The 12,352-nt window shown below is 34.8% G+C and overlaps 1 protein-coding gene across 3 annotated transcripts; it reads right to left on the bottom strand.

Moving 5' to 3' along the window:
- Positions 1 to 2,285: 2,285 nt before the first annotated feature.
- On the bottom strand, positions 2,286 to 12,352 carry LOC121262948 (hippocampus abundant transcript-like protein 1). Of its 3 annotated transcripts, none has more exons than XM_041165657.1 (15): positions 11,987 to 12,352; positions 9,166 to 9,277; positions 7,243 to 7,355; positions 6,290 to 6,412; positions 6,002 to 6,207; positions 5,773 to 5,848; positions 5,055 to 5,141; positions 4,840 to 4,920; positions 4,653 to 4,685; positions 4,424 to 4,477; positions 4,297 to 4,338; positions 3,911 to 3,989; positions 3,764 to 3,834; positions 2,745 to 2,828; positions 2,286 to 2,599 (listed from the first exon to the last, which is right to left on the bottom strand). In XM_041165657.1, the coding sequence occupies exons 1-15, from the start codon at positions 12,149 to 12,151 to the stop codon at positions 2,594 to 2,596; spliced, it is 1,332 nt and encodes a 443-aa protein (XP_041021591.1). In that variant the 5' UTR covers positions 12,152 to 12,352; the 3' UTR covers positions 2,286 to 2,593. The 3 variants fall into 3 exon arrangements, with proteins under 3 accessions (XP_041021591.1, XP_041021592.1, XP_041021590.1); XM_041165658.1 differs by having other exon boundaries at positions 7,246 to 7,355; XM_041165656.1 differs by lacking the exon at positions 11,987 to 12,352 and adding an exon at positions 9,608 to 9,927.

Below are 12,352 nucleotides of genomic sequence, written 5' to 3'. Positions count from 1 at the left end.
AATAATGCCTTATATTTGATATTAGTGTGCGGTTTGATGCGCAAAATTGCTTGCAAGAAGATTTTCCGTTCTTGACGATGGTGGATATTGGCACCACTTTCCTTATCAAAAGGACACAAAGGATAAAGGCCAATTAACTCTCATGGATAGTCCGAAAATTGTAATGAGCAACAAGAAAAAGATGTGTAAGCCATCTTTTTATCCTTCTTTATATCAAAGTGAATATCTGAATATAAGTGTTAGATATATTAGATTTATTTTATAGTAAAAAGAACTTTATAATTTAACAACAATGCTACATACAACCGACGGGCATAATTGTTGGGTAACCGGCCACGTCTGCCACGTTAGCCTATATATTTAAATAAAAAAATAAAAAATAAAATTAAAAATGGATGAAACGAGAGGGAAGAATTCGAAATTTCAATACAAAACGTGAAAGAACAGCTCTGTTTCCTCACTGCGTCGTCGTCGTCAAACAACCTCTAAAATCCAAATCTCTTAGAGAAATACAATTGAAGTTTGTTTGTCCTTCGGTTTCGACAGCCAAAATTGGAGTTTTTACTGAGCGGAAAATTGAATGTCTGAAATCAGCTTGTGATTCCTTATTTTTTCCTTCAATTATCGCCATACCTATAATAAAAGAAATTTCTGCATCTCCCTCCATTGGGAACTTTTCCATGGTCATTTGTTAAAATTTGGGAATTTTTTTTTTCCTCCACGGATGGCAATGACATTTTATCATCAACTTATCATACATATACAAATCTTAGGTAAAGATGGCATTTTCCTCGTCTAAATTTAATCTCTGATCCTAATTGTTGCAATCGTTGGCCATATAAATATTAGCTGTATGTATGGGCCGCAACCTCTAAAATATTGGACAAGAAGGTAGATCGACAAATAAATGAAGAATTTCTTGGTATAATTACATTGTCTATCGACCTTTTCAACCCAATTTCTCTTTGTTGATTTCTATCTCATTTTGAGCTTGAACAAACAATTTAACATATTAGATCTTAGATGATAGGACCGCATAATTTTAAGAACGTATATGCCGGTTAATATTTTTGTATGTACTGAACAGGGCATTCATCATGGGTTGTATTGTGTGCGTTTTATTTCTTAAATTCTTGCTATGTGGTAAATGTAATTTTTCCACTGAGTATTTCATCTGTATGTGATTGCAGGCTCGGAAGCTTGAAGCTCAGTTGGATGAACAAATGAATTCATATCGTAAGGTGGTTTCTACAAAGGCCATGGCAAAAACTGATACTTCAGAGAATGATTTTGAATTTGAGATAGACTGACTATTAAAACAGCTCCAGTAGGTAAATTCACAGATGCAAGCTTGGGTATTATCAGGGGGATCAGAAATGGTTTCTCACACCTTGACTAGGCATCAAGAGAAGACGACTTCGTGGCTCAGAAGATCTGGGGAAGACGAGGTAGAGGCAGAGATTCGTCGACTTCGTGTGAGTCCTCAAACATTCATCACTTGGGGAAGACGAAGGGAAGGGGGATTTCGTGGGGGTAAGGGCTTTGATTTCGTTGGGCTTAGGATAGGGATTTCATGTGAAAGACGAAAGGAGAGAAGATGGCTTTGATTTCGTAGGGCTTAGGGCATGGATTTCATGTGGAAGACGAAGCATTGATTGAGTTCCTGGGGAAGACGAAGGGAGGGAGAGAGAGCTGGATTGCTGAAGGAGTGCGAGGGTTGAAGATGAATGAAAGGAGAAGGGGTTTGGGGGGCAATCCAAGGCTGAAGGAAAAAATGAAACGCGCGCCGTTTCATTTTCCACGAGGGCAATGGTTCCACCATGGTGCCCCTCGCGGTTGCCGACATTTTTCATAATTTAATGCATCACACCACATTGAATTACGTCATTTTATTAATATATTTTTGTAAAATTTTTTTGTAGATAAAACATTTCTCATACATCTAATACGTTAGTTACTAATTTACAGAGAGAGAGAGAGAGAGAGAGAGAGTGGCCCACTTGTAAACAAAATTGATCACCCCTGCGTAGGTCGAGACAGCGGGATAGGTGCTTTACGAGCAATGCTGGTAGAGTTACATTCGCATAACGTCACTTATGTGGGCATGCATGTGATGGACATTGTGGTTCTTTTTCAATTTTAGACTTTTTATGACTACTACATGCCTGCCACATCAGTAATGTTGGGTGGTTGTTCTGCTCGTGGTTTTACAAATAACATTCCTCTATTTGCGCAACTCATGTGTCGACTGTAAAATCACACAAAAGGTGGCAATGAACAGATGGGGGGAACATAAGACTTTCACTATCATACAGCTGGAAAGTCATCAATGACTCAAGGAGTATGCCCTTTTCTCTTCTACACAATTCATTCAAGTCCAACTTGTGATAAGAAGTGTTAAAGGCATGTATCATGTTCTGAAAATGTGAACATACAGATATTTTTACCGTTGAGGTGCTTTTAAAAAATAGGCTCAAGTGTGCTGTTTCGTCACCAAATCGATTTTGAAGGCAACCTTTACAAATAGCAGAATATGTTGCCATGATGTCAAACAGACTCCAGATGCGACTGCGAGCAAATGGTTTGGAGTAATTTACACCTGCTCAAGATTACTGGGGTAAGATGGTTGTTGCAACTTGAGAGTTCTATTCCTCGACAACATGCATATATCTAATAACTAATGGTTTCAGAATACTAGGGAGAATGCTTCCAGTTGGGAGCATTCGTATTGTTAAAAACTATACCTCTGCATTGTTGCAATCGCTGCCTCTGTGAAATAACATGGGAGGAGCTGCTCTTATCGTCATACTCTGAATGAAGGCTATCATCTGCACATACAAATTTTCTTAGAATTCATCTCTATAACCAGAAAGTATAAAAGGTGAAACTCTAAGAATTTTAATTATATATTAAAACATTTAGATAAAAAGCAAAATACAAAGCTAAAGACCTCAAAATGAACAAGAAAATATTTTTAAGATAAAAGGCATAGGGAAGCTAGTCTGAATTGGGATTACAAAGATTGGGACTCTGAAATTTAGCTAGCCTGAATCTAGGAGGCTTTCATGCCCTTAGATGCAAGTTCGTTGATCTAATTATTCAATGCAACATGATATAGGAGTCATTTGAATCATAAACTATATATGCAACACCCCTTTCCCGTAGGCTAGGGATGTCACGCACTTGCGTAAATTAAGCTAGGCAAGAGACTTGCGTAATTAAATAAAAACATTGTTTACCTCATGAAAGAGTTAATCAAATAAACCATGTCTAAAACATAATCATAGTTTCCCAAACCAACTAAACTGGAAAAGACAGTCATTAAATGGGGCCCACTTGGTTATGGAGACAGTCAATAAATTGCAATTGTGCTTTCCAATATGGCCCATCAAACATAATTTAGGCCTAGTAAACTTTCCTTAAAAATATTGGGCCAGGTCGTTACAATATACCACCTTAAGCATTGTCTTATTTTATTCTCTCATTCCATATAATGAGCAAGTCCTGGTTTAGACTGATAGGTAGCCACATCTAACAAACATATGTCAGTCTACACGGTGGTGTAAATCACATATGGATTTATCTATTGAACCAGCACATATAACAGAGATATGCCACTCTATGCAGCAGTGTAAAATTATGAATCTTAACTAATTAGACCATCTAAATGTAGAAAGGAGTTTTAGTTCTGCTGTCAAAAGACAAGTGCTGTCGTTGATAATGACTCTAACGCACATCTTCAACATAACATAAGCTCTCTTACCGAAGCAAATCCAATGCACATAATACTGAATCCAGGGAAATTGAAAGGTGCCTGATCAGACAGGAATAAAGCTGAAAGAACAATTTAACCTTGTTAAGATCAATTGGCTTTGGGCTTAATATAAGACTGAACTAAATTCCCAATCACCTGTTAGAGGAGAGAAAGCTAAGGGAGAAACAACGTTGGCAAAGGAACATATGCCTGAAATGCACCCTTGAGCCATTCCCTGTAAGAGACGGGAACAAAAACAAAAGAAAAGCGATTAGTCAGATGTAAAAAACAGAACCTGTGCTGGGGGGGAAGAAAAGCATCTGCTCTAATTGGGACATATTTGAGGCCATACAGACTGCAGAACTATTTTTCTGCAACTTCATCTCTTTTTTTTTTCTTTATTAATGTCACTTCACTAAAAGATAAACAATCCATGTTTATTCTTTAATGGGATAAAAGCAGCAGTCAACAGATTTATGCCATTGAACTGTCAAAACAATGCCAATCAGCAAGATATTGAAGGGACTCTTTAAGAAACTTACCTGTTCGCAGGACCCAACTTGTTTAGAAACAATGCTCCTCATCTGCACATTTTACAGTAATTTATTTAACAGACTATAACCAAGTAAATGCACCATAGATTGAAACTACAAAATGAAGAAGACTCACACATGGATGTGAGAGAAAAAAAAATATGGAGAACATAGCAGCGACATAAGGAACCTATCAGCATTCAAACTGTTAGTCAGACTTTAACATAATCGAAGTTAGCTAAAGCATATACCGAATTTAGTCTAGAAAAGAATAAAAGTAGTCTTAATAAAAACAATGGAGCAAGCAAATTGAATAAAATTAAAAGGAAGAAGCTTGGATTTGAAGTAAAGTTGCAAAGAAGTACCCAGACAGACCACGCAATGCTGTAAAGAAACATCTGCATTCAAGTCCATAAGTTATTAAATAAGAACATGATCTACATGCTATATAACTTTTGCTTTGAAAAGGTGACAATCAACTTTGACAAAAGTTCTTATGCTCAAGCCGTTGTGGCATCTAAGGGAATTATTACAGAGAGACAAGGTGCTTACATGCGCACAGCTAAAAAGGAGCCCTACTGAAAGCAGCTTCTCCTCTCCTAGAGCAGGAATCAATGCAGGCATGAGGAAGAGCTGCATGATAGCTTCAATTTTTATTTTTTATTTTTGACATCGACTTCAACATGGAATGGAAGGAACCATGGCTATATTGAAAATGACTCCGCAAGGGGAATGCAAGTGGCACCCAAAAAAAATGTCTAACATACCTGTGATATGGTCCCTGCGATCCCAGAAATGACCATTAAGTCAGCGAACTGGTCCTTATTAAAGTGAAACCTGGCCTTTAGGTAATACTGCAAAGGAAATAACAAACTTCAACACCTTAATGCCTTGTGTAAAATTATAGGGTCCACTTGCATAACATTATATTTCGGTATATAAACCACCTGCATAATGGCAATTCATGACTTTTAAGTTACCCATTAATTAAAACCTTTTAAAATATAATGTCTAAATTTGAAGATTTTAGGGGTAGTTCTTTAGAGCGACCTGAAATTAGTTCATTTCAACCAAGCATGAAGAAAATTGAAATCATTCTGTTTTTGTCAGCATAAGAGGCATAGACAGCAGTTCATATTCAGGCAACCATTTCTTGTGTTAGTTGTTTTTCCAAAACAAATGTGCAGTGACTTACATTAAGAAGAAGGGAGTGGCCACGCACTAGAGGAGTGTTGAATTAGATGATTAATTTTATAATAATTTTATTCAACTTTTTCTTTCTTATTTTCCAAAACCCAATAAAACATTATAATTCAAACCATTTCATTACTACTAACAGATATATTGAGATATTCTAAGTATCCAAACGGCCCATTACACTATTTCTGACAGCTTTAAGTTTTTGGAACAGTGAGTGTAGAGCCACTATAATTACGTAAGTTCATAAAACAAAAATGTGTGTAATTCATGGAAATAGAGGAGTACCATCATCGAACCATGAAGGCCAAAATCTGCAAGGTTGCTAAAAAACGCAACAATTGCAGCTCGGGAAAACGTCGAGCTGCAAATCGAGTAAATATAATTATTCCCAACAAGAAACGTTAAGATTCAAGAACCTGTTTAGAGGAGAATGGACTACAAATTTTCATTCAAAGAACCAAAGACAAAAGGCCAAAAAAAAAAAAAAAAAATTAAAGAAATAAAATATACGGACCTAGTCTTCAGCAAGGAGACCATGTCCTCCAAAGAAGGCATACTTTTGAAAAGCTGCGTGCCATTCCTAGTCGATTCTCCATCTGGTTTAGTAAGGTCCGGTTTTTCCTTTGAGATCAATGAAGCCGTAAGACCGTGGCCTACGACGGAATCAGGGAGGAATACTCTCATGTACACCGCTGCTACCACCGCCACGGAGGTCGCAACCTAATGACATGTTGTTTAGTGGATAAGGACCTCCGGGAACTCGAATGAAACTTGTTCATTAATTCAGAGAGAGAGAAAGAACCTGGAAAGTAGAAGAGGTGGACAGAAAACGAGCGGAAAGTGTTCCACAGACGAATGCAGAGGATCCAATCCCCGATAGAACCCCGAAGGCCGACGCTCGCCGGCCCTCAGCAACATTGTCTGCCTGAAAGAAAAAGGTATTGAATTCGAGAGGTTTTGGTACTTCTTAACAGAACCTTTTGCAAACGAAAAAAGTGATGCTGTATACGGGGAATGTGTATCGCCTATTTTCTTTAAAAAAAAAAATTTGAGTCTATTATTAAAATAAGATTTTTTTTGTATTAATTTTAAATTTATTCACTTCTTTAAAAATATATATGAAATTTGATCGTACTAAAATTTTAAATGTCAAAATGCATCACACGATACTGACGCAATGTTTATAAATAACGTTCTAAGTAAATTTATATACTGATGTAACGTTTTAACATCAAGCTACTTATTTTATAATAAAAAAATATTAAGCTACTATTTTTTTATTTTATAATAAAAAATATTATTATAAAAAAATATAATAAAATTTCTAAAAAATAGAAACAGAGAGAGAGCCCTTAAAGTCTTATGCGGGTCAAATCATAAGCTCAACTATAAAGGCTCGATGGGAAGCGAATGGTTGAAAGCTGAAGCCCATCCAAAGCCCATAATTCACCTAATGGGCCATTCCATAGCCCAAAAGATGCATTATCAGTGACACAATAGATAGGCCACATTAGTTTTTAAAAAGATTATGCATGTCTTAAAATTATAAGTAATATTATATATAATCATAAACTACGTAAGTGTCGAACAGTCAATTAGAAAAAGAGTAACATCTATATTTAAAAATTAATTTTTTTTATATGAATCTTGTATTTATTTATTATTTTTTAAATAATTACACGATATTTACACAGTCACGATTATAACTATTACTTCTCTAAAATTATATATAACTAGAGAGGGAGAGAGAGTCACCACATAAGCAAGGGCAAGGCAGTGAACGCTGCCCTCACAAACCATGGCAGTGAGGGTCTTTAACACATAGTACGTGTAGAAGAAATTCCACTCTCTGCTGTACGCTAATACTCCTGTAAAAGCGTCAACAAATGCTGTCGTCATTTTAATCCAACGTGTTTTTTTTGTTTTTCAAATTTATAAATATTAAAATACCAAATAGCAATAAATCAACAGCTTTGGAAGTGGCATTGTTGTCGGCGTACGCATTGGGTGACCTGGAACTCACTCATTAAGTCGGCAATAGGTGCCTTCAGATATGAGAATCTTCGTATTACATACATACACACACATATATATAATTAAATAAAAAGCCATTTTTAATAGTATTTATTGATTTGCATATAAAAATCAAAGAAAAAGGATTTTTTTCATTATTTTATTGAAAAAAAAATGATGAACAATAAGTTTTTGCGGAAATTAGATATATAGAATTCGATGAGAAGAGAAAAGAGCAATCGATATCTTACACCTTTTTTTTTTTAAATTAATATTTCTATGGCAAAAAAGATATTGTGCTGATTTTTCTTAATAAAAATTAATGCCATGAGAATATATAATTGATCTATACATAATATTTTTTTAGTCACACTAGTGGGTGTCTAATTTAAAATAATAAGAAAATAGATGTGAATTTATTTTTTCTTCAATCGTATGGGCCCTCCTCCAGGAATATGGCTTTAGAAATTAGAAGTTTAGCATATGATCTGTTGGAGACAACCTTATGTCAATTGGACAATCGACACGCACTGTTATAAATAAACATGGACCAGCAGTTACAGCATATATTAAGTGTGACCCCAATCCTTTTTATCTCCAATTGTTGAAAAAAATAATATTAAAGATAAGAGTACTACTTATAACCTTTATTCTGATATTCTCTCATTATTATTTTTTTTCAAAAAAGTAAAGTGCTTCTTTTTTTTGTTTTTTGACTTATTTGTCTTGTAAAGCTTAAATGTCACCAATTTATTTTAGTTGATTCCACAATATTTCAATTAGTAGTGTTATAAATATAATTTTGAAATAAATGAATACCATGCATCAGTTACTATTTATTTTTATATCTTACATTTATAATTTTTTTTTTTCATAGGATATCGGGGTATTTTTTATAAAGTATGAGGTGTGAAGTAGTGAATAATAACTAATGAGAAGAATTTTTCTTTTAAAATAATATAAACTAGTTGTATAAATATTGAAAAATCTCTACTCCACATAACATCACTAACTAACATGGCATGGAATCACGTCAACCATTTTTTTTTTTATTGAATAATGAATGAGGGGGCAATGGGCAATTGTTAATTGATGTCATTAGAGTGTTATGGCTAGCCTAACTCTAAATATTAATATTATTCTCTAAAACTTTGAAAATAATCGTGTGCGAAGGTGTATTCAACACTCATATTTAATAAAGAATTATTTTTTTTTTATCAGTAATTTATCATTCTCAATTGTATTGAATGATGCGATAGATTTTAAAGAAATGATAGTTGCAGTCGTGAGTATATAAGCGTCGTGTAATCACTTTAAAAAAAAATGAATAAATACGAGATTCACATGAAAATAAATTAATTTTTTAATGGTAGACCCTATTTTTTTCAAAGCGATTGCACAACGTTTACACACTCACAATCATACTTAGCATTACTCTAAATTTTAAACAATTGTTTATTTGATAATAAATCACATATTGAAAATAATAAATTTAAGAGAAAAGTAGTTTTGCTCTTCTTATTAACATATCATGCATTGACACATATTGAGACCATGTTCTTTTTCCACCACAAATGGTGAACGGAAAGTGAAAAGGATGAGACCCCGATGAGTGATAGATTAATACTGAGTTTCAGCTGGAAAGAGAAAAAAGAAATTGCATACCAAGGGGAAGAATGGTGAGAATCATTGGGACTGTAAGCAAAGTTTTCCGCCCATACTTGTCAGAGAGATTTCCCACCAGAGGCATCATCACCAGTGTTCCCAGCCCTATTATCTGCATAAATCATGAGTTTATATTACTTATGAATACGAGAGAGAGAGAGAGAAAGAGATTTCTATGCTGCAAGGCTGAAAGTTTTGCTTTCAGGCAAATAGAAAACACCTGTTACATTCACAGCATACAGACCGAATAAGCAATCAAATCATATCCTGAATAATGCTCAAGAAGTCTTCAATCCGGGATTTGTAATGAACAAGAACATGATCTCTCTCTCTCTCTCTCGCTCTCGCTCTCGCTCTCTAACTCTCAAGTGGGAAACAAAAATGATGAAGAAGATAACTGGGAAGTAAATTAGCAAAGCCTGGGTTATGAAGAAAATATTACCCCCTGTTGAAATCCACTGAGATAAATGGCCAATGAGCACTTGTCTTTTCCAGGACAAAGCGCCGACATAGTAACATCTGTGATAACCGGAACCACCATAAACGTGGAGATGTCACAGAGAAACACTGTTATGAACAGGTGGCTCAACCCTAATAGCTCTTTCATGTTCACCTCTGTCCCTCGAAAGCTTTTGAACGAAATCAAATGAAACAAAACTGGGGTGGGGGGCAGCCGAACGATAGCTTGCCAGCCATGATCAGAAGCAACGACAGACTTATATAAGTATCATTTATTCCATTAAAGCAGTTAAATGTCCTGTCATCTGTGTATGATTTATAAAACACAACCTTTAGAAAAAGCAGTACTTATATATATAAAGTTCCCACTCCCAGAAGAGAAAAAAGTATCCAATTATATATAAAACGTTGGGGTATAGCTGTGAAATGGGTAGAATGACAGAACAAAGTCAGGTGAATATGCTCTGGTCTGAAGGCTGTGACATGGTTTCCCATTAGTCAAGGGAGACAGATAGCTTAGTCGTACGTAGTAAGTAAGCTCTGTTCTTTCATTAGTTAGCAGTTTTCAATGGTTGGTCTGCATATTTTTCACTGTACTTGTTAACAATTAGAAAATCTCAGAATCGTGTGGTTGAAGGATTCTGTTATTTAAATTTTTAAGACAAACAATGATTTAGAAGTTAAGGCCTCGTTTGTTTTCAGAAAATATCTCATTTCATCTCATTTCACTTCATCATTATAACTTTCTCAAATCCCCACACAAAATAAAATAAACAATTTAACTTTTTTAAATCTCAAAACAAAAATAATATTAAAAAATATATTCTAATAATATTTTATTTAACTTTTTAACTTTCATCTCATCTCATCTCTAAAAACAAACGAGCGCTGAGTTAAATATTCCAATTCCATGGGATTCAGTTAATTAGAAGTCGATTAAATTGAAGTTAGAACTGTCTTGGAGTGCTTGTGTCAGCCTACCAAAACAAAGAAAAAAGTTCGTTACTTCCCGGAAAGGGGAAACGTCACTGCATTGCTTCTTCCCCGGCCTGCAATATTGTCGAGTGGGCCTGTGATTTTTACTTAAAACAAACTCCTATTTACAAATCCGTGCCCATCCAAAACGATCGAAACCAAGTCACATCAATTGGTAATAAAAGGAAATACTTGCGTTTTGAATATTCTATAAACTTTAGGTTTCAAGGAATAACTTGTTTTGTAATTAACTGCTAATTAGCAATAGACTATATTTTTCTATTTGAAATCATTGGATCACAGACCAGTGATGGGAACTGTGGATGGGAGCCACATGTACAGGGCCAGAAAGAAAGAGTGGTACGTATGATTTTCCTATTATGAGCGGACAAAGTGTACGATGAAATAAAAGAAAAACTGGATTTTTGTGGGAAAAACAAAGGGTGCAGTGCACAAACTGCATTTTACATTGTTACTGCATCTGATATGGGTCGTAAATTTAATAGGGAATGTGGGTCACCCGATTTGGAAGTTCGTGGAAATGCATAAAAACCGAAGGAGCCAAAAAGCTAGGAAGCCTCGTGAAAGTGAATGGAAATTTCGTTGGACTGGAGAGAGAGAGAGAGAGAGGGATTTTAAATTGCAGGAGAGATTAGCTACAATTATTCAGTGATATAAACACGCCAACTAACCTTAATTTGTAAATATATTTTATAAAAAAAAAATTATGGCGAAAGCACTTTATTTATTTATTTATATAATTTTTAATTGATAGGAAGAATTGACGTCCAATATATATGCGAATAATGTTATTATATCCCTCTATTTCACTTCTTCATTTTGACTCCTTATACATTTAATTTTTTTTTTATTTATTGATTAAGAAAATGACTATTAGTATATTGATATTTTTTTAATATTTTTTAAAATGTTTAAAAATATTTAAAAATTTTAAATAAAAAAATTTAAAAAATAAATTTTGCCTATGAGTACGGCCATCATCACTGCTGGCAGCACCCTAGCGGCACTCCCAATATGCAGCTTGTAATAATTATAAAATCAAAACACTAATTAATGTCCAATAGTCTATCTAAACCATACAATAAAAAGCATACAACAAGAAGAAGAAGGAGGAAAAATTTCTAAGCACACGTCCGATCAGTACGTAAAAAAAGAATGTAATTGAGTTGGGTTATATATCTTGCATCCACTATTAGGAGAAAAAGAGATTGCATGCAGTCTAACTTTGATATACATATATATATATATATATATGATAAAAGGAAACCTGGCTGGAAGATAGAGAATTAATGGAAAACTGGGAATGGAAAAAGAGAGGTGATCATTAATAATAAATTAGAAAGCTTTGGGAGATGAAAGAACTTACTGCTTGTTGAAATCCCGTCAGGTAGATGGCGAGTGAGCATTCGTCTCTTCCGGGACAAAGTGCAGACATTGTAACGTCTGTGATGGCTGGGCTTACCATAAAAGTCGAGAAGTTGTGCAGAAATATTGTCATGAAGAGGTGGCTCAGCCCTGACAACTTTTCCATCTCTCTCTCTCTCTCTCTCTCTCTCTCTCTCTCTCTCTCTCTCTCTCTGTGAACTGCTACAGCTATAGCCTAAAGACAAATGGGATTAAGGAGTTAAAGGAAAAGTAATCACCCTTCACAATTTAGCTGCGAGAAACACTAAAAGCATGCTAAGGAGCTTCGATCTAAAAGAATAGCGCGGTTGTATATATACTTTCTTGA

Source organism: Juglans microcarpa x Juglans regia, chromosome 4S (genome assembly GCF_004785595.1).
Source record: "Juglans microcarpa x Juglans regia isolate MS1-56 chromosome 4S, Jm3101_v1.0, whole genome shotgun sequence".
Classification (NCBI taxonomy): Eukaryota; Viridiplantae; Streptophyta; class Magnoliopsida; order Fagales; family Juglandaceae; genus Juglans; species Juglans microcarpa x Juglans regia.
This window is presented reverse-complemented; position numbering and strand designations above follow the sequence as displayed.

Excerpts from the sequence above, each read along its gene's own strand:
- LOC121262948 (XM_041165657.1), bottom strand. The coding sequence starts at position 12,151 with ATGGAAAAGTTGTCAGGGCTGAGCCACCTCTTCATGACAATATTTCTG. Across the intron at positions 4,686-4,839 it reads TCCTTTTTAGCTGTGCGCAT|ATGTTTCTTTACAGCATTGC; the intron begins GTAAGCACCTTG and ends ACTTGAATGCAG. Across the intron at positions 4,339-4,423 it reads TTTTTCTCTCACATCCATGT|ATGAGGAGCATTGTTTCTAA; the intron begins GTGAGTCTTCTT and ends TAAAATGTGCAG.